The 24,221-nt window shown below is 42.6% G+C and overlaps 1 protein-coding gene across 1 annotated transcript in view; it reads right to left on the bottom strand.

Annotated features, from left to right (window-relative positions):
* GABBR1 (gamma-aminobutyric acid type B receptor subunit 1) overlaps positions 1-24,221 on the bottom strand; it is a 92,341-nt gene that overhangs the window by 38,783 nt on the left and 29,337 nt on the right. Inside the window, exon 7 of the mRNA XM_075259985.1 lies at positions 493-653. Coding sequence (XP_075116086.1) covers positions 493-653 — 161 coding nt within the window. The remainder of the gene's footprint in view (positions 1-492; positions 654-24,221) is intronic.

The following is a 24,221-nucleotide window of genomic DNA, read 5'->3' on the forward strand; positions in this document are numbered from 1 at the left end:
CCGTTGCCGTGGTAACAGTGAGAGAGCTGAGTGGAATAATGAGAGCGCAGGGGGTAATCCTGTGAGAGAGCCCGGCTGCACCCCCTGCGCTCTCGCTCCCCCCTCACAGATAGTCTTAGTAAAGGTCACACAGACTGTGCCCGAGCCCCCCGCGGTGGTCTCACTTTCCCTCTCCTATCATGGCCGTCTCTCACTTTCCCCCTGCTGTCCCTCTCGCTTCTGCACTTTTGTTCTTCGCCCCTCTCACTTTTATTTTTGCCTCTTTTCTTCCTTCTCTTCTACCTCCCCCCCCCCCTCCCGTCACTTGTTTGGGTTTTTTTGGCCTGTTTTCCTCTTTGCCATAGCCCATTGATAGCGTCTCATCCTATTAGTGTCACTTTCTCCTGTAATGTCTCTGTCTAGTACAGGTATATTCTAGCTGTGTCTTCCCCCACATCCCAATGCCACCACCACCGCTGCCACCACCACCGCCATCCCTGTACCCGCACTCACCTGGCTGTCATGGTGAATAAGTCTAAGTTCATATTCTGGCAGTATGTCCCTTCTGTTGTTGACGTCTTCCAGGGCCATCTGTGCGGCAGGGTGACAGGCCTGTCCCCCAGGCCATCCCCCACTCATGGGGAAGAGAGCGCCCACGTGCAAGGCTTTCTTACCTGAGACCGCATCACACAGCAAGAGAATCAGCACAAGCACACAGAGAGACAGAGACATGGCCAGTGGGGGAGACATCATCATTGGGGGAGTGGGGAGAGCTGGGGTAACAGGAGGCCTGAGAGACTGGCTATAGGGGGAGACATCGTACACGTAGGTAGATACAGGGGGAAAGAAGTGCGAGAGGGTTAAAAGGTGCGAGAGTGCAAGTGATGGGGGCAGGAGAGAGCAAGCAAAACACACCAAAAAATATTAAACAGATGGCAAAGACTGTAAAGCACAAAGATCAACAGGACGCAGAGAGAACAGGTGGAACGATGAGACTGACAGGCGCACGAGAGTGCAATTAGACTGTCAGGATGGAGTGATGAAGAGCGAGGAATGGCTGGGATCAGTGAATGGGAAAGAATGGCAAATTAGAAATCCAGAGAGACAGCCAGTGACTAAATTAGACAGGCAGAGTCAATGCAGCGAGACAGCCCACGGATGTGGCAGGAGAGCACCGCAGCATCTGCACGATTCCTGATTTAATTCTGCAGTCTAGAGAACGACAGAGAGATGGAGAGAGGGAGCAGGGGGAGGAGACACAATGATGTCACCCACGCCGAAGGGAGCGAGGGATTACAAAGAGAATGGGAAATGAGAGTGGGGGGGGGAGAGAGGAGGGGGCTATGACAGGGGCAGGGGGAGAGCAATGGATACAGGACAGAGGTGACGGCCACTTGACAGGTGATGAGGAGGAAGCAAGCATGATGCTATGCAAACACGGGTAGCCAAACATACACAGGACAGATGCAGCAGAGCTCAAACACGCAACAAACTCTTTGTGGCTACAACGTTCACTATGAAGAATCAAAAACAAGACATTGAGATTTCATGACGTGCGGTGCCAAATGTCAAACTCTCTTCTACCACATTTCTGTACAGTCACAGTTATATTTTTAGACAAAAGACGAAAGGAAACGAGGCCAAAAACAAAAGATATCTGAGATGTATGACAAAGTAAAGATTCAATCAATAATGGGGCCAAGACTGAACCCACCAGACACAGAGAAGAACCCAGAAAAGAGACCAGGAAAGCTCAAGATAAACCTACCAGAAGTCACTGGACAAAAGATATTCCTATAGAGACAACCCAAAAACAATATCACGGTAAAGAGACAGGCGGATCATTGTGAATATCCAGAAGAGCTTTTCTCTGGACTTAGACCAGTAACCAAAATGAAACTTCATCTTATTTTGACCACCAATGTTGGCCAAGTTTACTGATATAAAGTAAAGAGAAAATACGGAGACAACCAGAGACATCTCCACCATGTAGAACGGCACTACACCAGATCCACTGAAGAGAAGGAGAACGTTGTCATAGGGTTGTCCACTGATCTCCATGATCCAAGTTATCAAGAGTTAACCTCATGTTCATGACAACCCAGGACCTGAAACTATTCTGTTCGTTAGTCACATACACTATGTTATAAAAGACTCTTCTGCAGTCATCACATTGTAAACTGCAAACACTACTGCAAAAGGAGCCGGACACTCAACACCAGACAACTCCATATATGTCCATCATCAATGGACCACTGAGATTCCTAAAGACCCAGTAAATGGATGGATTCTCTGGAGAAACACAATTCATATGGTCAATAAGCATTGAAACCAACATGGCGGCAGGGAATAATAAGACAAAGCTGGAGGGAAGAAGAAAATGCAGAAGGAGAGAAATGGAAAAAGAAAAGGATGAGGAAGAATCAAAAGAGAAAAGAGAACAAGAGGAAGAGGTTGGTAAAGAAGAAAAGGAAGATGGAGGACAATGGGAGATTAAATAAAACAATGGATGGTGGAAAGAAGGAAGAAGAGCAAATACAAAACAAAGTGGAAGGAGAAGAGAAAGAAGGAACAAGGGATAAAGAAGAAGAAGAAACAGAAGAAAAGAAGAAAGGAGAAGAAAAGTTGGAAGAAAAAGAACAAGGTGATGATGAGGAAGGAGAACAAGATGGTGAAGGCATGGAAGGAAAAGAAGAGGAAGGTGAAGAAGAAGAAGGAAAAACAACTGATGATAAAGAAGAAGAGCAAGACCAAGAAGAAGATCAGTTGGAAGATGAAGAAGAGAAGGGAGAAGGATAAAAGGGAGGAGGATGAGGAAGGAGAAGAAGGTGAAAAAGTAGAAAGAGAAGAAGAAATGAAGAACAATAACTAAGGATAACGAAGAAGATGAAACAGAAGAACAGGCAGAAGGAGAGGAAAAGATGAGAGAAGGGATACATAGAAAATGTTGAGGAGATCAAGATTGTGAAATGTGGAAGGTGGAGAACAAAAGATGAAGAGGAAGGAGTATGGAGGATATGGAAAGTAAAAGTGATGATGAGGATGATGGAGAAGAGGAAGAAGAAGAAGAAGAAGAAGAAGAAGAAGAAGAAGAAGAAGAAGAAAAGACACAAGAAAGGTTCTAAAAGAGAAAAAGCAGGAGAAGAGCAAATAAAGGGGAAGAAGAGGAACATGGAGGTGATAAAAGGTGAAGAAGAGGATGAGTAAAGAAGATGTAGGTAAGAAGAAGACTGCAGGGAAAAGGAGAAAACAGGAGAGAGGATTGGATGATAAAGGGGAAGGGGAAGAAGATGTAGAAGAAATAAAAGGGGGAAAGACAATGGAGGGGCAAAAAGAGAAAAGGAAGAAGAACAAGGATATGAGGGAGAAAAGAAGAGGAAGACAGCTAGAAGAAATAATCACATATGTCTGCAAGGAGCTAAAGATCTCATCCTCCAGAAAGTTCAGAAGAGATTTTCTCCATAACATCCCACAAAGCTGATGTCAGATCCGTGTTTCATACCGGGAACAACATGTCAGGGAAACACGCCAGAGGTCAAGAAATAGTTTACATGGTTCTTAGTAATATATGGAAGAAAACTAAGAGAGAGGAGAACGGAGAGTAGAAGACGATGTGAAGGAAGGAGATCCTATGTGCGGGATGGGGAAGGGTCTGGGGTGGTGGGCAACGGCAAGAAGAGGCAAGTGAGACAGCATAAGACAAGACCAAGAACAGAAGATACAGCTGAGTACAGAAGCAACGGGGTCTGGAAGTATCTGCTCCCCATACACGTGGCCCCCTCCCAATCTTTCTCCTTCATTCAATTTGTATTTAGGTCAAAGGGATTTTTGCAGAATCTTCCACAATCTCTGTACACGGAGAGAAGGAAGAAGTGTCACTGAGACAAGGCGAGAAAGTGGGGAAGGAAGACCAGAGAGTGTCTCCAAGATGGGCAATACAAGGGCTAGAAATCCTGCTGGGACATGTAGTTACACTGAAGAAAGGAACCGAGTGTGTCCACGTCTGATATCCACAGGAGACGTCCACAAGAATCAACCAAAAGAGCTAATACTACTCCAACCCAGCGCCCACCCTGGAAGGAACCAAAGATTACTATCACAATACAAAAGTATAGATAATACTGCCACCTGATTTCTAGGAGACCTAAATACAATATCACCGCCATATATATATATAAATATCCTAATTATTAAAGCCAATATATCTGTTCAACAGTATTATAGTAGTTAAATTCTTGTACATAGGAGTAGTATTATAGTAGTTATATTCTTGTACATAGGAGGTAGTATTATAGTAGTTATATTCTTGTACATAGGTAGTATTATAGTAGTTATATTCTTGTACATAGGAGTAGTATTATAGTAGATATATTCTTGTACATAGGAGCAGTATTATAGTAGTTATATTCTTGTACATAGGTAGTATTATAGTAGTTATATTCTTGTACATAGGAAGTAGTATTATAGTAGTTATATTCGTGTACGTAGGAGTAGTATTATAGCAGTTATATTCTTGTACATAGGAGCAGTATTATGGTAGTTATATTCTTGTATATAGGAGCAGTATTATAGTAGTTATATTCTTGTACATAGGAGTAGTATTATAGTAGTTATATTCTTGTACATAGGAGCAGTATTATAGTAGTTATATTCTTGTACATAGGAGTAGTATTATAGTAGTTATATTCTTGTACATAGGAGTAGTATTATAGTAGTTATATTCTCGTACATAGGAGCAGTATTATAGTAGTTATATTCTTGTACATAGGAGGTAGTATTATAGTAGTTATATTCTTGTACATAGGAGCAGTATTATAGTAGTTATATTTTTGTACATAGTAGTATTATAGTAGTTATATTCTTGTACATAGGAGTAGTATTATAGTAGTTATATTCTTGTACATAGGAGTAGTATTATAGAAGTTATATACTTGTACATAGGAGGTAGTATTATAGTAGTTATATTCTTGTACATAGGAGGTAGTATTATAGTAGTTATATTCTTGTACATAGGGGCAGTATTATAGTAGTTATAGTCTTGTACATAGGAGCAGTATTATAGTAGTTATATTCTTGTACATAGTAGTATTATAGTAGTTATATACTTTTACATAGGAGGTAGTATTATAGTAGTTATATTCTTGTACATAGGAGGTAGTATTATAGTAGTTATATTCTTGTACATAGGGGCAGTATTATAGTAGTTATATTCTTGTATATAGGAGTAGTATTATAGTAGTTATAGTCTTGTACATAGGAGCAGTATTATAGTAGTTATATTGTTGTACATAGGAGGCAGTATTATAGTAGTTATATTCTTGTACATAGGAGGTAGTATTATAGTAGTTATATTCTTGTACATAGGAGCAGTATTATAGTAGTTATATTTTTGTACATAGTAGTATTATAGTAGTTATATTCTTGTACATAGGAGTAGTATTATAGTAGTTATATTCTTGTACATAGGAGGTAGTATTATAGTAGTTATATTCTTGTACATAGGTAGTATTATAGTAGTTATATTCTTGTACATAGGAGTAGTATTATAGTAGATATATTCTTGTACATAGGAGCAGTATTATAGTAGTTATATTCTTGTACATAGGTAGTATTATAGTAGTTATATTCTTGTACATAGGAAGTAGTATTATAGTAGTTATATTCGTGTACGTAGGAGTAGTATTATAGCAGTTATATTCTTGTACATAGGAGCAGTATTATGGTAGTTATATTCTTGTATATAGGAGCAGTATTATAGTAGTTATATTCTTGTACATAGGAGTAGTATTATAGTAGTTATATTCTTGTACATAGGAGCAGTATTATAGTAGTTATATTCTTGTACATAGGAGTAGTATTATAGTAGTTATATTCTTGTACATAGGAGTAGTATTATAGTAGTTATATTCTCGTACATAGGAGCAGTATTATAGTAGTTATATTCTTGTACATAGGAGGTAGTATTATAGTAGTTATATTCTTGTACATAGGAGCAGTATTATAGTAGTTATATTTTTGTACATAGTAGTATTATAGTAGTTATATTCTTGTACATAGGAGTAGTATTATAGTAGTTATATTCTTGTACATAGGAGTAGTATTATAGAAGTTATATACTTGTACATAGGAGGTAGTATTATAGTAGTTATATTCTTGTACATAGGAGGTAGTATTATAGTAGTTATATTCTTGTACATAGGGGCAGTATTATAGTAGTTATAGTCTTGTACATAGGAGCAGTATTATAGTAGTTATATTCTTGTACATAGTAGTATTATAGTAGTTATATACTTTTACATAGGAGGTAGTATTATAGTAGTTATATTCTTGTACATAGGAGGTAATTTTTATTAGTAAAAACAAAACAAAAATACATTACATTCCAGCAGAATTAATAACTAATAATAATAATAATAATAATAATAATAATAATATAACATAAATCAGACATGTCTGTCAGATAACAAAAATGAGAATCACTTTAACTTAAGAGTCCATTGCTGGCAGGATAAAGAGGGGGAAAAAAATAAATAAATCCATAAATAAATGAACAGACTTATTTGCAGTGTTATCAGAATATTCAGCAATCGATATATACATTTCTCCACAATTTTACATTATCAGACTTTTTTCTGACCTCCAGAGACTTTATCCACCTCAGTTCAGATATGATATATGTGACAGCGGTCATATGACGGAAGGGCTCTCTGTGTAGGGACTCCTGGGTCCTTGTATGCCAGTGATAATATTTGATGACAGTAATAATAATATACAGGGTCTCCCGGTTAATGTCACCTATATTAGTTGGGATGCCATATATGATTTCGGGGTATTTGAGTGATTGTAATCGGGGAATTTTCAGCCTCCGGGATATTTCCTGCCAGATCTTTCGCCCTCCCCCGCACTCTGATATAAAATGTGCCATGGTCTCCTCCTGCTGACAACCTAATGGACATGCCCGATCTGTCACACTGAGATGTTTTAGGTTGCCTCTTACAAAAAGTTTCCCATGCAGAGATAGCCAGGCAATGTCAAAGAACTTTGCAGGGAGCCTCCGACCAGTGAGGAGCCTCAGACTATCCTGCAGGGTTGTAGATGTGCAGTCCCTCAATGCTGGCTGGAGACAATAGAAGGTCTTACATACCCTGGTATACAGATCTCTCCTGGTCTTACTCACCAGATAGGTCTTTTCAATACCCCATTTTTTCAGGCACCTTATGCCATAGTCCAGATACTGGGGGAGGTAGTCACGAGTCGATCGACCCCTCTTAAGGCTGCCGCCTCGCACCCAGGATTCTGCAAAAGGCAATATCCAATTCCTGATACTATTTACCCACAGGGAGCTGTTATCTGAGTCCAGGCAACCAAAATTTACTTTTAGAAACATGGAGTCAAAAAACACCCTTGGATTTAACATATCCAGCCCACCCTCTCTCCTCTGTAGGTAGGTTATCCCTCTTTTTACTGGGTTCAACCTGTTCCCCCACAAAAGTTGGAAGAACAGGCTAAAGAGCCTAGCGGAGAAAGATTCTGGCAAAGGAAAGACAACAGAGACGTACAAGAAGACAGGGACCAGGTAAGTCTTCAACATTTTAACCCTTTCTCTATAGGTCAGCCTCCAGTTCTTCCATCGCTGAACCTTTGCATTTCCGGATTCCAACTTTTCTTCCCAATTTAGTCTGCAATTATCATCCCTCCCGAATTTCACCCCAAGGATCTTAATATAGGAGGAGGCCTGGGCAAACTGCGGCAGATCAAATGTAGGACCAGTATGACCCGTCCAGAGAGCTTGACTCTTCTCAAGGTTGACAAGAGACCCGGAGGCCTCTGAGTAACTTCTGATGGCCGCAGACAACATCTCCACCTCACGAGGCTCAGATATCACCACAGTCACATCATCCGCGTAGGCAACAACTCTCAGGGGCAAGCAGTGGGGGACCGGCGCCCCCTGAAAATCACACTCCTGCAGTGACCTAAGAAACGGGTCTATGGCAAACACATACAGTAATGGACTCAGTGGGCAACCTTGTCTCACCCCTGCCTCAACCCTGAAAGCATCACCCTGCCAACCATTAATCAGAGGAAAGCTCTCCGCCTCACGGTACAAAGTTCTCAGCCAATCCACAAATTGTCCTGGAATACCGTACTTTGTCAAAATCGCCCATAGATACTCATGGTCTACTCTGTCAAAGGCCTTAGCCTGGTCAAGACTCACAACATATCTCCCACACCTCAGAGCTTTACATCTCTCAAACATCTCCCTTATCGAGATAACTGCTCCAGAGATGTTCCGCCCTTTAACTGTGCCAAACTGTGAGCCTGCCAACAGTGCCGGGGACAAACAAACTAATCTAGAGAACAGAATTTTTGCAAGAATCTTCCTATCGACATTCAAGAGGGCAATCGGCCTCCAGTTCTTGATGTCACTAGGCTCTTTACCTTTAGACAGCAGGATCAGGGAGGACACTCTCATGGATGGAGGCATCAGGTGGTTTTCTAGACTAGTTTTGTATACATCCACGAGAATTGGTGCCAAGAGGTCTCGGAATTTCTTATAGAACTCAGCTGTAATCCCATCTGGACCTGGTGCCTTCTTCAGATGTAACTTATCTATGGCCTCTTTCACCTCCTCCACTGTTAACTCTGCTGTCAAAGGAGAAAAGTCCAAATCATTAGTATCAGGATCCGGAGTTGCCTCCAAGAATTGAGCCACCTTCTCTCTATCCAAAACCTTCTTCTGAAACAAGTCAGCATAGTAAGTTCTCACCACCCCCAGGATACCCTCCCGAGACTCCTGTAAAACACCCTGGGAGTCAGTGAAACCTGTGACCGATTTATTTGCCACCCGCTCCCTGCAATTCTCAAAAGGATCCGGAGCCCCTAAGGACCCATAATCCCGTTCAAGAACCAGGGATGTATACCTGCGGTACTGATACTGACTGATCTCAGATTTCAGCCGGTCAATCTTCTGTTGGTTATCCCCGCCCGCCGAATAGAGTGACTCTAATTCTTTCCGCAGCCTGAGATACTGGCTATACTTACTCTTCCCCTTCTTAACTGACAGTCTCCTTAAGAGGGATCTGATCTCCTCCTTGACATCCTCCCACCAGTCTGCCATGTTGTCATAAAACACCACTCTCTCAAGCTGGTTCTGAAATAGAGAGTGGACACAACTCCGGACACAGTCATCGTCCAAGAGGCTGGAATTGAGCTTCCATAGGCCTCTCCCAATATCAGGGCGTTTTGTGGAGCCCAAGCAAAAATACAAAGCCAGATGGTCAGAATAAGGGACTGTCTTTTCACTTTTCTCACTAACATGCTCAGCGGGACTGACCAGAGCTAAGTCTATCCGACTGCATCTACCAGCGCAGGAGTAAGTGAATTTTGGTTTCCTACCACCCTCAGTAAACACATCAGACAGACCAGCCTGTGAAATAATTCTGCTTAAGACCTTGCAGTCCCTGGTGAGAGGCCTACCAGTAGGTCTGTCACTGGATGACATGGTGGCATTGAAGTCCCCTGCCATGACTACCGGAACAGATGTAAACAAGTACTGCTTGACTTCATCAAACAGACGTGCCCTTTCAATCACCGACTGCGGTGGACCATAGATATTAATGAGTCGGAGCCTTCTGCCTCGGATGGTAACTTCTAAAACCAGGCACCTCCCCATCAGAACCTCAGTGAATCTGTGTATGGTGACATCAGGGGTGTTAAACAGTATAGAAACCCCGGCATAAGGTTCCACAGCCAGAGACCAGAAGGACGGGCCAGATTTCCATTCTCTCTCTGCTTCTCGTATTAGTCCTAAAGTATTTAAACGGGTTTCTTGTAAGAAATAGACATCGGCATCAAGATATCTCAGATGTTCATACACTGCGTGTCTTGTCCTCCTTGCTCGGATGCTATTCACATTACTAGAGATAACTTTAAGATAGAAACCTGCCATCAGAACAACTAGGAATATGAGAAACAGAGAGATGGGCCCCATTGTCATAGATCAGAGTCAGAGGTGTCCTGGTGACCAGCTGTTTCCATGTCTGATTCGGACTGCCCCTCATCTCGGTGGGGTCTCCTCTTATTGGGAGGATCGCCCTCTGGTTCATCCTCATACTCCGCCATCATTCGTGAGAGTTCTCTGTCTAGTTCTGCTTCTCCGTCTGACTCTGATAGGACACTAAATCTATTCCCCGTTGCAGTGACCTCGCCTGCACTACTTACTCTCATCTTTGTGGGCTTTTCTACCGTGGTCCACTCACCCTCAGGCTTACGGCTGGCTTTATCCTTCTTCCTCCTTTTATTATTGTTGGATGATCGGGCAGGAGAAGAGACGACCACTGAGGGTTGTACAACCTGCTCGACAACCTCCATGGTCGTCTCAATGGGACCTGACTCGGCCTGGTCTTGGGTGGTATCACCTGTATGTGGTTGAGGCTCCGCCTCCGTGACTACTGACCCTGACAATAGCGCCTCCTCCTCCTCCTGTATGTCATCAGCCGCTGCCAGCAAGTCCTCATCAGGGCTATCCTTACAGATGTTATGCCAGGCATCAGGACAATCTCTGTGGGGGTGACCGATCCGACCGCACAGGTTACACCTAATGCTTTGGCATGTGGCACTCACGTGGCCCATTTCATTACATAGGCTACACTTTACCATGGAGCATACACTGGCCACATGGCCGGCCTTCCCACACTTGAAGCACCGGCGAGGCTGACCCGCATAGAAGCAGATCCCTTTTTCTCGGCCTATAAAGAACGAATTGGGCAGATGTTGGGTTATGTTGTTCTGCTGACGCAACTTCACCAGGACCCTCCACCCACCGGTCCAGACCCCGTCTTCATCCCTGTTCTTACTAAGATCGGACATGAGGTCACAATGCCTCCTGAGCCAGATGACAATATCCTGAGGGGGAACGGCTTCATTCCAAAATACAATTGTGACAGAGGCTGTATCTGGCCTAGAGATGGGGATGAAACTGAACTTATCCCAACCTTCCGTATCTCTCAACCTGGTGAGATTGGCCCAGAACCGGTCCAGATCAGACATCAGCTTAAAACTAACATCATACCCCTGGCGGTCAGGAAGGTTTATGACGGCCAGGATATCAGTCGGCACAAAGCCCATCTGGGTACATAGGAGCTCTCGGACCACAAACCTCCTATCCGGCAGATCCTCCTTGGCACCTCCGTGCCTAAACCTGACTACATTCCTCCTCCTGAAAGCCTGGCCTGTATAATTGGAGTTTGATGCAAAAGATGGAGCACCGCGGCTCCAGGCATTCCCTGAGGAGGTACGGCCGGATCCGCCATCTTGGCGTGTTTGTGGGCGCTGTGTGGGCTGCTGAGCACCTGTACCATGTGGTTCTGCTACTGTGCGAGTATCTAGAGGGGGAAAGTCCTGCACACTGGACTGTCCTGTGTCCGCCCCACCATCAACCTCTATGTCTGCAATATCACCAGACTCCAGAGACTGGACTGCAGAGGGGTCTGACGCCATAGATAGTGAAGGATCCCCCCCAGAAACACCTTCCCCTGCTGGGCCGTTATCACATACAGGAATATCCATAATATCAGGCACATTAGTCAGACAATCAGCGGCAGCAGAGTCCTGCACAGCAGAGTCCATATTAGTATTATAGTCAGCGGCAGCAGAGTCCTGCATAGCAGAGTCCATATTACCACTACAGTCAGCGGCAGCAGAGTCCTGCACAACAGAGTCCACAACCTGTAACCCCAAATATGTTACTCCCCCAGTACCTTCAGGTAAGAGTCCATAGTCCTGCTGCAATGACTTGTCTCCTGGGACTTGTGGTGTCTGCACAGCTGCTACTTCATTACCATTAGGCAGGGGTCCATGACCTGGTTGCAAAGTGCTGGTTGCTGGGACTTGTGGTGCCTTGCTGAGAACTGCTGCAGGTTTTTGCTGTTGCTGAACACTGGTCGCTTTCCCGTACAAATTCCCTTCCTTAAAAGGGAAACTTGCTGGCTGCAGAACTGGTTTTACATGGGACTGCTGGCTGCCACCTTGAGAGGGTTCAGACCCAGCTTTGGCACAAGGTGATGGTGACTTCTGGTATTCCTGGAACCGCTGCTGGTTTCTGTACGATTCTCCCACCGGTCCCATTTGCTCCAGTACAGTCTCGGTCTCCCGTACGTTCTCGGCGAGCTCTTTCGCCAGTGCGCTCAGCTTCCTGTCCAGTAACACCAGTTTCTCAGGGCATGCAGACTTTTTTAGATTATACGCACATTCAATCTGTCTCTGCAGATATATTTTACTGGCCTTCAATGTCTCCAGTCGCTTGACCAGTGCTGGTATCTCATCTGCCAGGCGCAGTTCTGGTGCTCGCTCAGTAGCTGTGACAGTCTGTGCATTGTTGGAAAGCTTTGCAGGTTGGTTACCCCCAGTATGGCTTCTGGTTGGTGTAGCCTGTGATTTCTGACATGCTACGGCTGTTGTCACTGCCATGGGCCCACAATGTCCAGACTGGGGACTATGTCCCAGTTTATTTCCAGTGACTGTACTGCTGGTACCTTGAAGCTTCCCCGCTGGTCTCCCTTTGATCTCCTCCACTGCCTTCACTACATTTTTGTAGTTACCGCTTCCAGATCTTGTCCGCTCAGACCGTACCAATACAGACTGCTGCATGTTCTCCTGCATGGTCTGCTTCTCCAGGGATGTTCTCCTCTGTCTGCAGGAGGGTGGGGTGGACTGGACACCTGCAACCTGCAATGGAGTCTGCACAGGCTGCAAAGTTTGCTCCTTACATTCAACCATTTTGCTTGGTTGTTGCACCGTACTACTGCTTGCTTCCGTTACTTCTTCCTTTACAACTTTCTTCCCATCTTGGCTTGCTGCACTAGGACTGCTGACACACTGGACACGGTTCCCATTACTGGGGACTTTAGGATTTCCATCCATTTTTTTAGTTGTCTGGGAATTGCTTCCCAGAGAAGGCCTTGGAGCCTGGGCCTTGGCAGGGGAACTTCCCCACCCAGGGTGGCCCCGCCCTGGGCTATCTCCAGACATCAGGAGCCTCAGGAGAGCTACAAAAACACGTCCTCACAGCTAGGAGGTAGTATTATAGTAGTTATATTCTTGTACATAGGAGGTAGTATTATAGTAGTTATATTCTTGTACATAGGAGGTAGTATTATAGTAGTTATATTCTTGTACATAGGGGCAGTATTATAGTAGTTATAGTCTTGTACATAGGAGCAGTATTATAGTAGTTATATTCTTGTACATAGTAGTATTATAGTAGTTATATACTTTTACATAGGAGGTAGTATTATAGTAGTTATATTCTTGTACATAGGAGGTAGTATTATAGTAGTTATATTCTTGTACATAGGGGCAGTATTATAGTAGTTATATTCTTGTATATAGGAGTAGTATTATAGTAGTTATAGTCTTGTACATAGGAGCAGTATTATAGTAGTTATATTGTTGTACATAGGAGGCAGTATTATAGTAGTTATATTCTTGTACATAGGAGGTAGTATTATAGTAGTTATATTCTTGTACATAGGAGCAGTATTATAGTAGTTATATTTTTGTACATAGTAGTATTATAGTAGTTATATTCTTGTACATAGGAGTAGTATTATAGTAGTTATATTCTTGTACATAGGAGGTAGTATTATAGTAGTTATATTCTTGTACATAGGTAGTATTATAGTAGTTATATTCTTGTACATAGGAGTAGTATTATAGTAGATATATTCTTGTACATAGGAGCAGTATTATAGTAGTTATATTCTTGTACATAGGTAGTATTATAGTAGTTATATTCTTGTACATAGGAAGTAGTATTATAGTAGTTATATTCGTGTACGTAGGAGTAGTATTATAGCAGTTATATTCTTGTACATAGGAGCAGTATTATGGTAGTTATATTCTTGTATATAGGAGCAGTATTATAGTAGTTATATTCTTGTACATAGGAGTAGTATTATAGTAGTTATATTCTTGTACATAGGAGCAGTATTATAGTAGTTATATTCTTGTACATAGGAGTAGTATTATAGTAGTTATATTCTTGTACATAGGAGTAGTATTATAGTAGTTATATTCTCGTACATAGGAGCAGTATTATAGTAGTTATATTCTTGTACATAGGAGGTAGTATTATAGTAGTTATATTCTTGTACATAGGAGCAGTATTATAGTAGTTATATTTTTGTACATAGTAGTATTATAGTAGTTATATTCTTGTACATAGGAGTAGTATTATAGTAGTTATATTCTTGTACATAGGAGTAGTATTATAGAAGTTATATACTTGTACATAGGAGGTAGTATTATAGTAGTTATATTCTTGTACATAGGAGGTAGTATTATAGTAGTTATATTCTTGTACATAGGGGCAGTATTATAGTAGTTATAGTCTTGTACATAGGAGCAGTATTATAGTAGTTATATTCTTGTACATAGTAGTATTATAGTAGTTATATACTTTTACATAGGAGGTAGTATTATAGTAGTTATATTCTTGTACATAGGAGGTAGTATTATAGTAGTTATATTCTTGTACATAGGGGCAGTATTATAGTAGTTATATTCTTGTATATAGGAGTAGTATTATAGTAGTTATAGTCTTGTACATAGGAGCAGTATTATAGTAGTTATATTGTTGTACATAGGAGGCAGTATTATAGTAGTTATATTCTTGTACATAGGAGTAGTATTATAGTAGTTATATTCTTGTACATAGGAGGTAGTATTATAGTAGTTATATTCTTGTACATAGGAGTAGTATTATAGTAGTTATATTCTTGTACATAGGAGCAGTATTATAGTAGTTATATTCTTGTACATAGGAGGTAGTATTATAGTAGTTATATTCTTGTACATAGGAGCAGTATTATAGTAGTTATATTTTTGTACATAGTAGTATTATAGTAGTTATATTCTTGTACATAGGAGTAGTATTATAGTAGTTATATTCTTGTACATAGGAGTAGTATTATAGAAGTTATATACTTGTACATAGGAGGTAGTATTATAGTAGTTATATACTTGTACATAGGAGGTAGTATTATAGTAGTTATATTCTTGTACATAGGAGGTAGTATTATAGTAGTTATATTCTTGTACATAGGGGCAGTATTATAGTAGTTATAGTCTTGTACATAGGAGCAGTATTATAGTAGTTATATTCTTGTACATAGTAGTATTATAGTAATTATATACTTTTACATAGGAGGTAGTATTATAGTAGTTATATTCTTGTACATAGGAGGTAGTATTATAGTAGTTATATTCTTGTACATAGGGGCAGTATTATAGTAGTTATATTCTTGTATATAGGAGTAGTATTATAGTAGTTATAGTCTTGTACATAGAAGCAGTATTATAGTAGTTATATTCTTGTACATAGGAGGCAGTATTATAGTAGTTATATTCTTGTACATAGGAGTAGTATTATAGTAGATATATTCTTGTACATATGAGCAGTATTATAGTAGTTATATTCTTGTACATAGGAGGTAGTATTATGGTAGTTATATTCTTGTCCATGGGGCGGTATTATACATCTTAAATTTATTTTTATACTTCTCTTCTCCCATACTTCTTTTATACCCAAGCAAAATGCATTACTCAGTTGGGCGTTTATGCAATCTGTGCTCCATCCTTAAGAAAACTAGTATGTGACAAAAACTCTGATTTTTAATATTAAATATTCCTGTATTCACCTTTATAATCTCTGCAGAGGACTTCCAGAAGTACCGTTATATACTCGAGTATAAGCCAAATTTTTAAGCACAGTTTTTGTGCTGAAAAAGCCCCCCTCGGCTTATACTCGAGTCAAGCAAAAAAAAATATATTTTTTTTTTTGGGGGGGAGGGGGGATGTCTATGACCAGCTGCAATAGTAATGTATAGAATCTCCCATAAAATAGTGAGAAAAAAAAAGAAGTTTTAAAAAATATAATAAAGAAATAAAGTAAATAAAAGTTCTAAATCGCTCCTTGCCCTAGAATACACATACACATTAGGTATACTGTGTCTACTGAATATAGGGGATCTGCAGTGCTCCTGTTCAGTCAGGAAGGGGTTAATAGGAGCACTGCAGCCACCCTATAGTCAGCCAGGCTGAATTCCAAGTGGGGGGAAAAAAAACAGTCCTCAATCTCAGGGAAGGGGCAGACAGACAATCAAACACCCCCTCCCCTTCCCAACAACTACTGCACCCAAAAACCATTTTAATTTTTGAAATTTACCAGTAGCTGCTGCATCTCCCCCCCCCCCCCCTCGGCTTATACTCGAGTCAATAAGTCTTCCCAGTTTTTATGGTAAAATTAGGGGCCCCGGCTTATACTCGGGTCGGCTTATACTCGGGTTGGCTTATACTCGGGTCGGCTTATATTCGGGTCGGCTTATACTCGGGTCGGCTTATACTCAGGTGGGCTCGAGTCAGGTTATATTCGGGTCGGCTTATACTCGAGTATATACGGTAAGTACATTTGCAGTTGCCTTGTGGATTCCTTGGTACTGAGCAGCTCGGCTGTACTTCTGCTATTTCCCAATGTGTTACACAGCATTAAGGGTTAATTACTAATTAATTACCACGACGTATTTGCTGCAGGTTGCTGAGTGCTGCGTTACAGCAGAAAGGTGCAAACCACAGGCGGCCATGTTTGCCATTAAGGAGATAATAACTGGGAGGAGAATTGGGCCTGTAAAATGGCTTCTAGTTCTGAACAACTGACAGCTTTTGTAATGTGTGTGAGTGACAGCGAGTGCGCCGCGCACTTTACACACACTTAACCTGCAGCCGATAAAACACTATCAAGAACTAAAAAGCACTTACTGACCTGAAAACGCACTGGCACATAAATGCCCCCATAGCAGCTCCTCCAGGGGCCACCTCCAGGATAAACCAAGTAGCCCCTGTATTGTAACTATGGAAAAGCAGTGACTGTATAGGAATAAGAACATTACTGACGCTGTCCGTGCCTGATACCCTGGGGCAGATCTACTAGGGTGGTGGCAACTTGGCCTATCAAATTTGAGATCAATTTTTTGGACTTGCTCAACTAGTGGGCCTAGCTTCATGGGAAAGAGACGTGGCTTAAATGTGACAAAACATGCAAAAATTCACCAAAATTTGGTGTAAAATTCTGGACCGAACAAATCCAAGTTAGGTTGGACAGTCAAAGTCACCGTCATGACACCAGATTTATGCACTGAGGTGGAAGGCACTGCCCGTGGGCCCGAGGGAGGCACAGACCAACAAAACTTAAGGCAACTCAGTCATACAGCCTAGTACAGGATCCGCCCACTTGTCCATCATGTGTAATAACTGGTGGGCCTGTGTCAGATTTTGCATTGGAGCCCAAAAACTTCATGCTTTGTTCTACTTTCCTCAGAATTGGTACAAATGGCAAAAAAATTCCTACTGAGGTTTTTGTCCCGCTCCCCACTTCTCAGATCCATTACTGAAACCAAAAAAAGAAACCAACACTGGATCATTTTACCAGCTCAGACAACTGGGGTAAACAGGGATGGGCTAATAATTTGGGCAGATTTGGTATTCCCAGGGGCCCAAACAAACTTATGTCTGTGGTTCCTACTAATACTGCCCCTATACAGTATAATGCCCCTTAGTGCCCCCATATACAGTATAATGCCCCCTTAGTGTCCTCATATACAGTATAATGCCACTTAGTGCCCCCATATACAGTATAATGCCCCTTAGTGCCCCCATATACAGTATAATGCCCCTTTAGTGCCCCATATACAGTATAATGCCCCCTTAATGCCCCCATATACAGTATAGTGCCCCCATATACAGTATAATGCCCCCTTAGTGCCCCCATATACAGTGTAATGCCCCCTTAGTGCCCCCATATACAGTATAATGCCCCCTTAGTGCCCCCATATGCAGTATAATGCCCCCTTAGTGCCCCCATATACAGTATAATGCCCCCTTAGTGCCCCCATATACAGTATAATGCCCCCTTAGTGCCCCCATATGCAGTATAATGCCCCCTTAGTGCCCCCATATACAGTATAATGCCCCCTTAGTGCCCCCATATACAGTATAATGCCCCCTTAGTGCCCCCATATGCAGTATAATGCCCCCTTAGTGCCCCCATATGCAGTATAATGCCCCCTTAGTGCCCCCATATGCAGTATAATGCCCCCTAAGTGCCCCCATATACAGTATAATGCCCCCTTAGTGCCCCCATATACAGTATAGTGCCCCCATATACAGTATAATGCCCCCTTTGTGCCCCCATATACAGTATAATACCCCAACAAATATTTTGCCCCCTTAGTGGTCTCCCCACTTGGCTGCCATATCAGGAGTGATTCTAGAGCTGCACATTACGTTCCAGGCCAGGATGTCATACGCAGGAGCCCATTCAACTGAAGAGGAACAGCATGGAGGGTAATGGGCAATTGGCTAATGGATGATTTAATAAACCTGCCAACTGGTCCCCAAAGGTTCCCTGATCTCCGGGACACCAGCAATGGCTTGAGTTGTAGCCCTGATAGTATGTTTGTGGTGAGAGGGAGTTATTTGGGGGTGTAGAGAGCTATAGAAGCGGGTATATAGAGTCAGGGGGGTGCAGTTTTGTTGAGGATTGGGCAGTGATGCTTTGTAATAGGACCCCATACAAGAGGTTTGCGCAGCTCTATGATTCAGAGCTGAAATGAATCTTATATGTGTGATCAGCAGCTCCATCTCATTGGTTCCCCAACGTGTCATCTGATACTGCAGCAAAAAGCTTTAAAGTCCTGGACTTACTGCATTCTATCTAAGTGTAAGAGCACATGTAATGACATTAAGGCAGAAGTTCTTAACCCCGTCCTCCAATTCCCGGACTGCAGGTAAAGTCAGACCAATGCATGGGAGTCATTAAAGGGCAAGTCCATGAAATCAAACACCATTCACACTGCGCAGATCGTACCAGACATTCCCTGCACTGCAGTTTTAGACTTAAAAATTAAAATTCCAAAATTATTTTTGCAGGTTTGTGAAATTTTGTGACCACAACACCTGTGAGCAAAATCCCTCATCACTTGGACCCTGCTGTGTGGGGGAGGGGAAGCCACCACCATGCGGGGGACGGCGCTCCGACGGCGGCCCTACTGCACTCGCCACATTGAGGAACACAGTCACAGTTTTTGTATTCTCTAATGTTAAAACCTCTAGATCCAAAAGTGATGAAGGTTTCCAATAGGGAGGTTGGGTAACTCCTTTCCAGCCCCTCCAGGGGGGTAGATGCCGGTAACTGCCCAGCGTGGTTGTCACTTGTCACTTTCTGCCCCAACACAACAATAGTTCAGATTACAAAACGTGAAATTTTTGTCAAAAAGTATCAAAATCTCTAATTTTTCTAGAGCTGTGAATGCGTCCCTTCACTTATGGGTTGTGGGCAATGAGGTCGGGCTTTACACTGCAGCACAGACTCCATTTCCAGTAACAACTTGCGATGGGCTTGACTTAGGGGGAGCTATAAAAAAATGGACAAAATTTGGGGCAAAGATGCAAACTGAGCACTTACTGAAATCAGGTAACGTCATCATTCTCCTATCTAGTGTCGGATGAAGGTTTCATGGGCCACCATGTAAAGTCATTCAGGGGCCACCATGTAAAGTCATTCAGGGGCCACCATGTAAAGTCATTCAGGGGCCACCATGTAAAGTCATTCAGGGGGCCACCATGTAAAGTCATTCAGGGGCCACCATATAAAGTCATTCAGGGGCCACCATATAAAGTCATTCAGGGGCCACCATATAAAGTCATTCAGGGGGCCACCATATAAAGTCATTCAGGGGCCACCATATAAAGTCATTCAGGGGGCCACCATATAAAGTCATTCAGGGGCCACCATGTAAAGTCATTCAGGGGGCCACCATGTAAAGTCATTCAGGGGGCCACCATGTAAAGTCATTCAGGGGCCACCATATAAAGTCATTCAGGGGGCCACCATATAAAGTCATTCAGGGGGTCACTATATAAAGTCATTCAGGGGCCACCTTTCAACAATAACCCCTAAGAATTAGAATAGTGACCTTCACATTTGGGTGGGTTTTGCTGGCCCATTACTGTGTTAGAGCCAGGCCCCACTGGAAGATCCTCTAATACCGGGGTGGGCCGGTCTGACATTGGTCCTGTCATCCTCATCGGAGTAGAGGGGTGGTCACTTGGATCATTAGTGGCCATTTCCTTTGAGCCCTTATTTAAGAAGTAAATAGACCCCCAAACCCCATACTCAGACGAGACTCTGGAACATCGGAGATCCGAACCTGCTCTTCCTTGCCGGAAAAGGACCAGTGACCAATATTTGCCTTAGTAAACTCTAGATTTCCTGGAGTATCCCTTGAAGAACCTACAGAAGTTGCAGAACTCTTGGTGCGCTGACATATTGTGCAGATTCTGCAGCGTAGTAAGAAGATGAATGGCATTTCTGTAATGAAATTGGGTCCGTTAGAGAACGGGTGTCGGGATGGGGGGGGGGAGGGGGAGCAGACAGAATAACGCCAAACTGCTGCACGTGGGCCTCGCTGCATTGTACTCCAGGAGCGGATACCCATGGGAATAAGGTCACCAATTAGGTGATTGAGGAGCGAGGACGGTGCCCACACGTGTTTACACGGCCCATGATGGCTGTCTTACAGGAAGGCTGAGTAGCGTCGAGCGTCACGTGACGGATCATAAATCACATATATATAGATGCGGCAGGCAGCGCAGGCGGATGGAGGACGTGGAAGAGCCTCACAGAATTAGCTCAAGGAGACTGCAAACCCACTAATGGACTGTATGTAGTCAGCCCCAACCAATGTGCCCAACCCCCATCATCCCTGCGCGCAGAAAGTTTCTCTATAAGTCCCCGTCACCACATACGTGTCCCACAAGGTCAAACATTCGCAGGTCTGACTGTTCCAGGGACCTCAAAACAAAAACACTGGTGCAGGAAGGGGGGTCCTAATAAAATAAATCCCCTTGTGGCCCCATATGGCGGGATGGTTTTCTTTCGCCATATTTGTTAGACCTGTCACTGTCCACCAGCTCTGGAACGTCTTAAAGGGAATTTCCAACCAAAAATTAAAATTGGCCATAGGATAGTAAATGAGAAGTCAGGACAAAAGTCCAATTACACAGGTCATCCCATTGTTCATATTGATAGCCATTTTTTAGAAAAGCTATAACAGGAAGTGCGGCCATATTGGACCCCATGGCACTTCCTGTTGTCACTGCAACATGGAGGGTTTATAACTGAAGGAGGCACTTACATCTCCTGATATAAGGAGCGTCGGTCTCAGAGGAGTGATCCACGAGTCTAACCTATATCTACGTCTTTTCAGAAATAGCGCCCCTCTTACTAATAGGCTGTGCTGGGTACTGCAGCCAATCCTCATTGACTTACTATACTAATAATACAGCTCAGAGAGACACGACAAACCCTGGACAAACACTCTAATATCGGTTGTATTGTTGTAGACGGTTGTATTGATGTAGACACTGTAACATGGTGTATTATTTTAGTACTGGCGGGGCAGTATATAGCATTGCTATGTTGTCAGCTATACAGAGGTCTTAGGTCAGGCATTGTATTTATATAGCACGTAGGCACTGTATGGCAGATTACTTAGCAGTGCATTGTATTGGTGGCAGTGTAGAGCATTGCCATTTACAGTAGTGTCACAGTAGTTATTGTGCGGCACACTGAGTACTGTATGGCGGTATATACATCAGGGAGCACTTGTGTTTAGGCACTGTATGGCAGATTATTTTTGCAGGGTATTGAGGGAGGGATGGCAGTGTATACCATTATTATTTAGGCTGCTGTACAGAAGTGTTGTGGTAGTTATTAGGCACCATCATGTGCACTGCATGGCGGCATTTACATTATGTGGCGCTGTTATATAGGCACTATATAGCAACTTATTTTTACTGTGTCTGGTGTCTGGAGGTGTCAACGTAGATCATTGTTATTTAGGCAACTTACAGACTTACAGAAGTGTTATGATTGGACACCATACTGGCCTCTGTATGGCGGTATTAGTATTATATAGCACTATTATATAGGGACTGTAAGATATATTATTTTTGCAGTGTCTGGTGGCTCTGGCAGTGTAGAACAATGTAATTTAGAGAGTTGTACAGAAGTTGTGGGCACTATATGTCAGTATTTATATTGTGTGGGCTTATTGCCAATTAGCGGTACAGTCTCCCCTAACAAGAACAAAAGCTCTAAAACCTGACTTATATTGAAGTGCAATTAGAATCATGTTAGAAGGAGCAATGTCCAGGCCCTCTGTTATAGATAGTGTGTGCCGAATACTGAAACCCGCACACTGCTCCAATATATGGCAGGTGTGATGTGGCTGGATCAATGGCCACCTCACTAACGGTTTGTGCCACAAGAGCTTCCACTCCGATAGCGGCTGCTCTGCGCTCTTACACAGGGAGGTTTAGTTGTATCCCATTAACTGATAGGAGCAGCGGTGGGCGGTAACAAAGTTATAGCGCTGAACGACTAGATCACGACTAGGTCACACTATATTTCGTCTCAACGCGTTTCGTTTTCCTATAACTCAGTCGGCCTCTTTGAACTGCCGGGACGCACCATTAGGGTCCCGCAAACATCGCTACTGACTTAGGGTTCAGGCTGGACATTGTGCGCCACAGACTGAGGGTGTAGTTATTAGTCTCCTGATGAGTTATAGGAAAACGAAACGCGTTGAGACGAAATATAGTGTGACTGCGGCATCTAGTCGTTCAGCGCTTTATTACCGCCCACCGCTGCTCCTAGGAGTTAATGGGATACAACTAAACCTCGCTGTGTAAGAGCGCAGAGCAGCCGCTATCGGAGGGCCCGGACATTGCTCCTTCTGACATTAGTCTAATTGTACTTTGATATAAGTCAGGTTTTAGCTTTTGTTAGGGGAGACTGTACCGCTAATTGGCAATAAGTTCATTACTACTGGTAGTCCCCGATCCTTGGAGATTTACATTGTGCGGGGCCACTAGTTGGGCACTGTACGGTAGATTACTGTAGCAGTATCTGGTGTAGAGTATTGTCATTTAGGCAATATACAGAACTGATACAGCTCTTATTGGGCACCACATAAGGCACTATATGGCGGTATTTACATTGTGTGGTGCTAGTATTTAGGCACTATATGGTTTATTACTTTTGCAGAATCTGGTGGTTTTGGCAGCGTAGCGTATTGTTATTTATGCAATATATAGAGCTGTTATAGAAGTTATTAGGTGCTATACTGAGTACTATATGACGGTATTTATATTGTGTGGCGCTAGTATTTAGGCCCTGTATGGTGTATTATTATTGTAGTGCCTGGTAGGAGTGTTATTTAGGCAATATACAGAATGGTTATAGAATCTATTGAGCAGCATATTGGGCACTATATGGCGGTATTTACATTGTGTGGCGCTAGTATTTAGGCACTGTATGGTATACTAGCTGTTACCCGCGACGTCGTCTGCGGTGATTGTAGGAGTGGGTATATACAGGTGCGGGTAAGGTTTTCGTACTGTGTATAAGGTATGGGATATGAAATGTAACTTTGTATCTTGTTGTTGCTGTAATTCAGAGAATACGTGAGACTTTTGTGTTGCAGTTACTTTGTATCTGAGCTGCTATATATACGGTGTTGTGAGAAACTTTACATAGTGACTTTGGGACAGAAGTATTTGAAGTTAACCCTTTCCCGCCGATGGCATTTTTTTTTTCGTTTTTGACTCCCCTCCTTCTAAACCCCATAACTTTTTTATTTCTCTGCTCCCAGAGCTATATGAGGTCTTAATTTTTGCGGGACAAATTTTTCTTCATGATGCCACCATTATTTGTTCTATATAATGTACTGGGAAGCAGGGAAAAAATTCAGAATGGGGTGGATTTGAAGAAAAAAATGCATTTCTGCGACTTTCTTACGGGCTTTGGTTTTACGGCGTTCACTGTGCAACCAAAATGACATGTCCCCTGTATTCTGTGTTTCGTTACGACTCCAGGGATACCAAATTTATATGGTTTTATTTACATTTTGACCCCTTAAAAAAATCCCAAACTGTGTTAAAAAATTATTTTTTGAAAAGTCGCCATATTCTGACAGCCGTAACTTTTTTATACGTGCGTATACGGGGATGTATAGGGCGTCTTTTTTTGCGGGACCGGGTGTACTTTGTAGTTCTACCATTTTCGGGAAATATTATTGCTTTGATCACTTTTTATTCAATTTTTTATCAGAATCAAAACAGTG

Source organism: Leptodactylus fuscus, chromosome 11 (assembly GCF_031893055.1).
Source record: "Leptodactylus fuscus isolate aLepFus1 chromosome 11, aLepFus1.hap2, whole genome shotgun sequence".
NCBI classification, from domain to species: Eukaryota; Metazoa; Chordata; class Amphibia; order Anura; family Leptodactylidae; genus Leptodactylus; species Leptodactylus fuscus.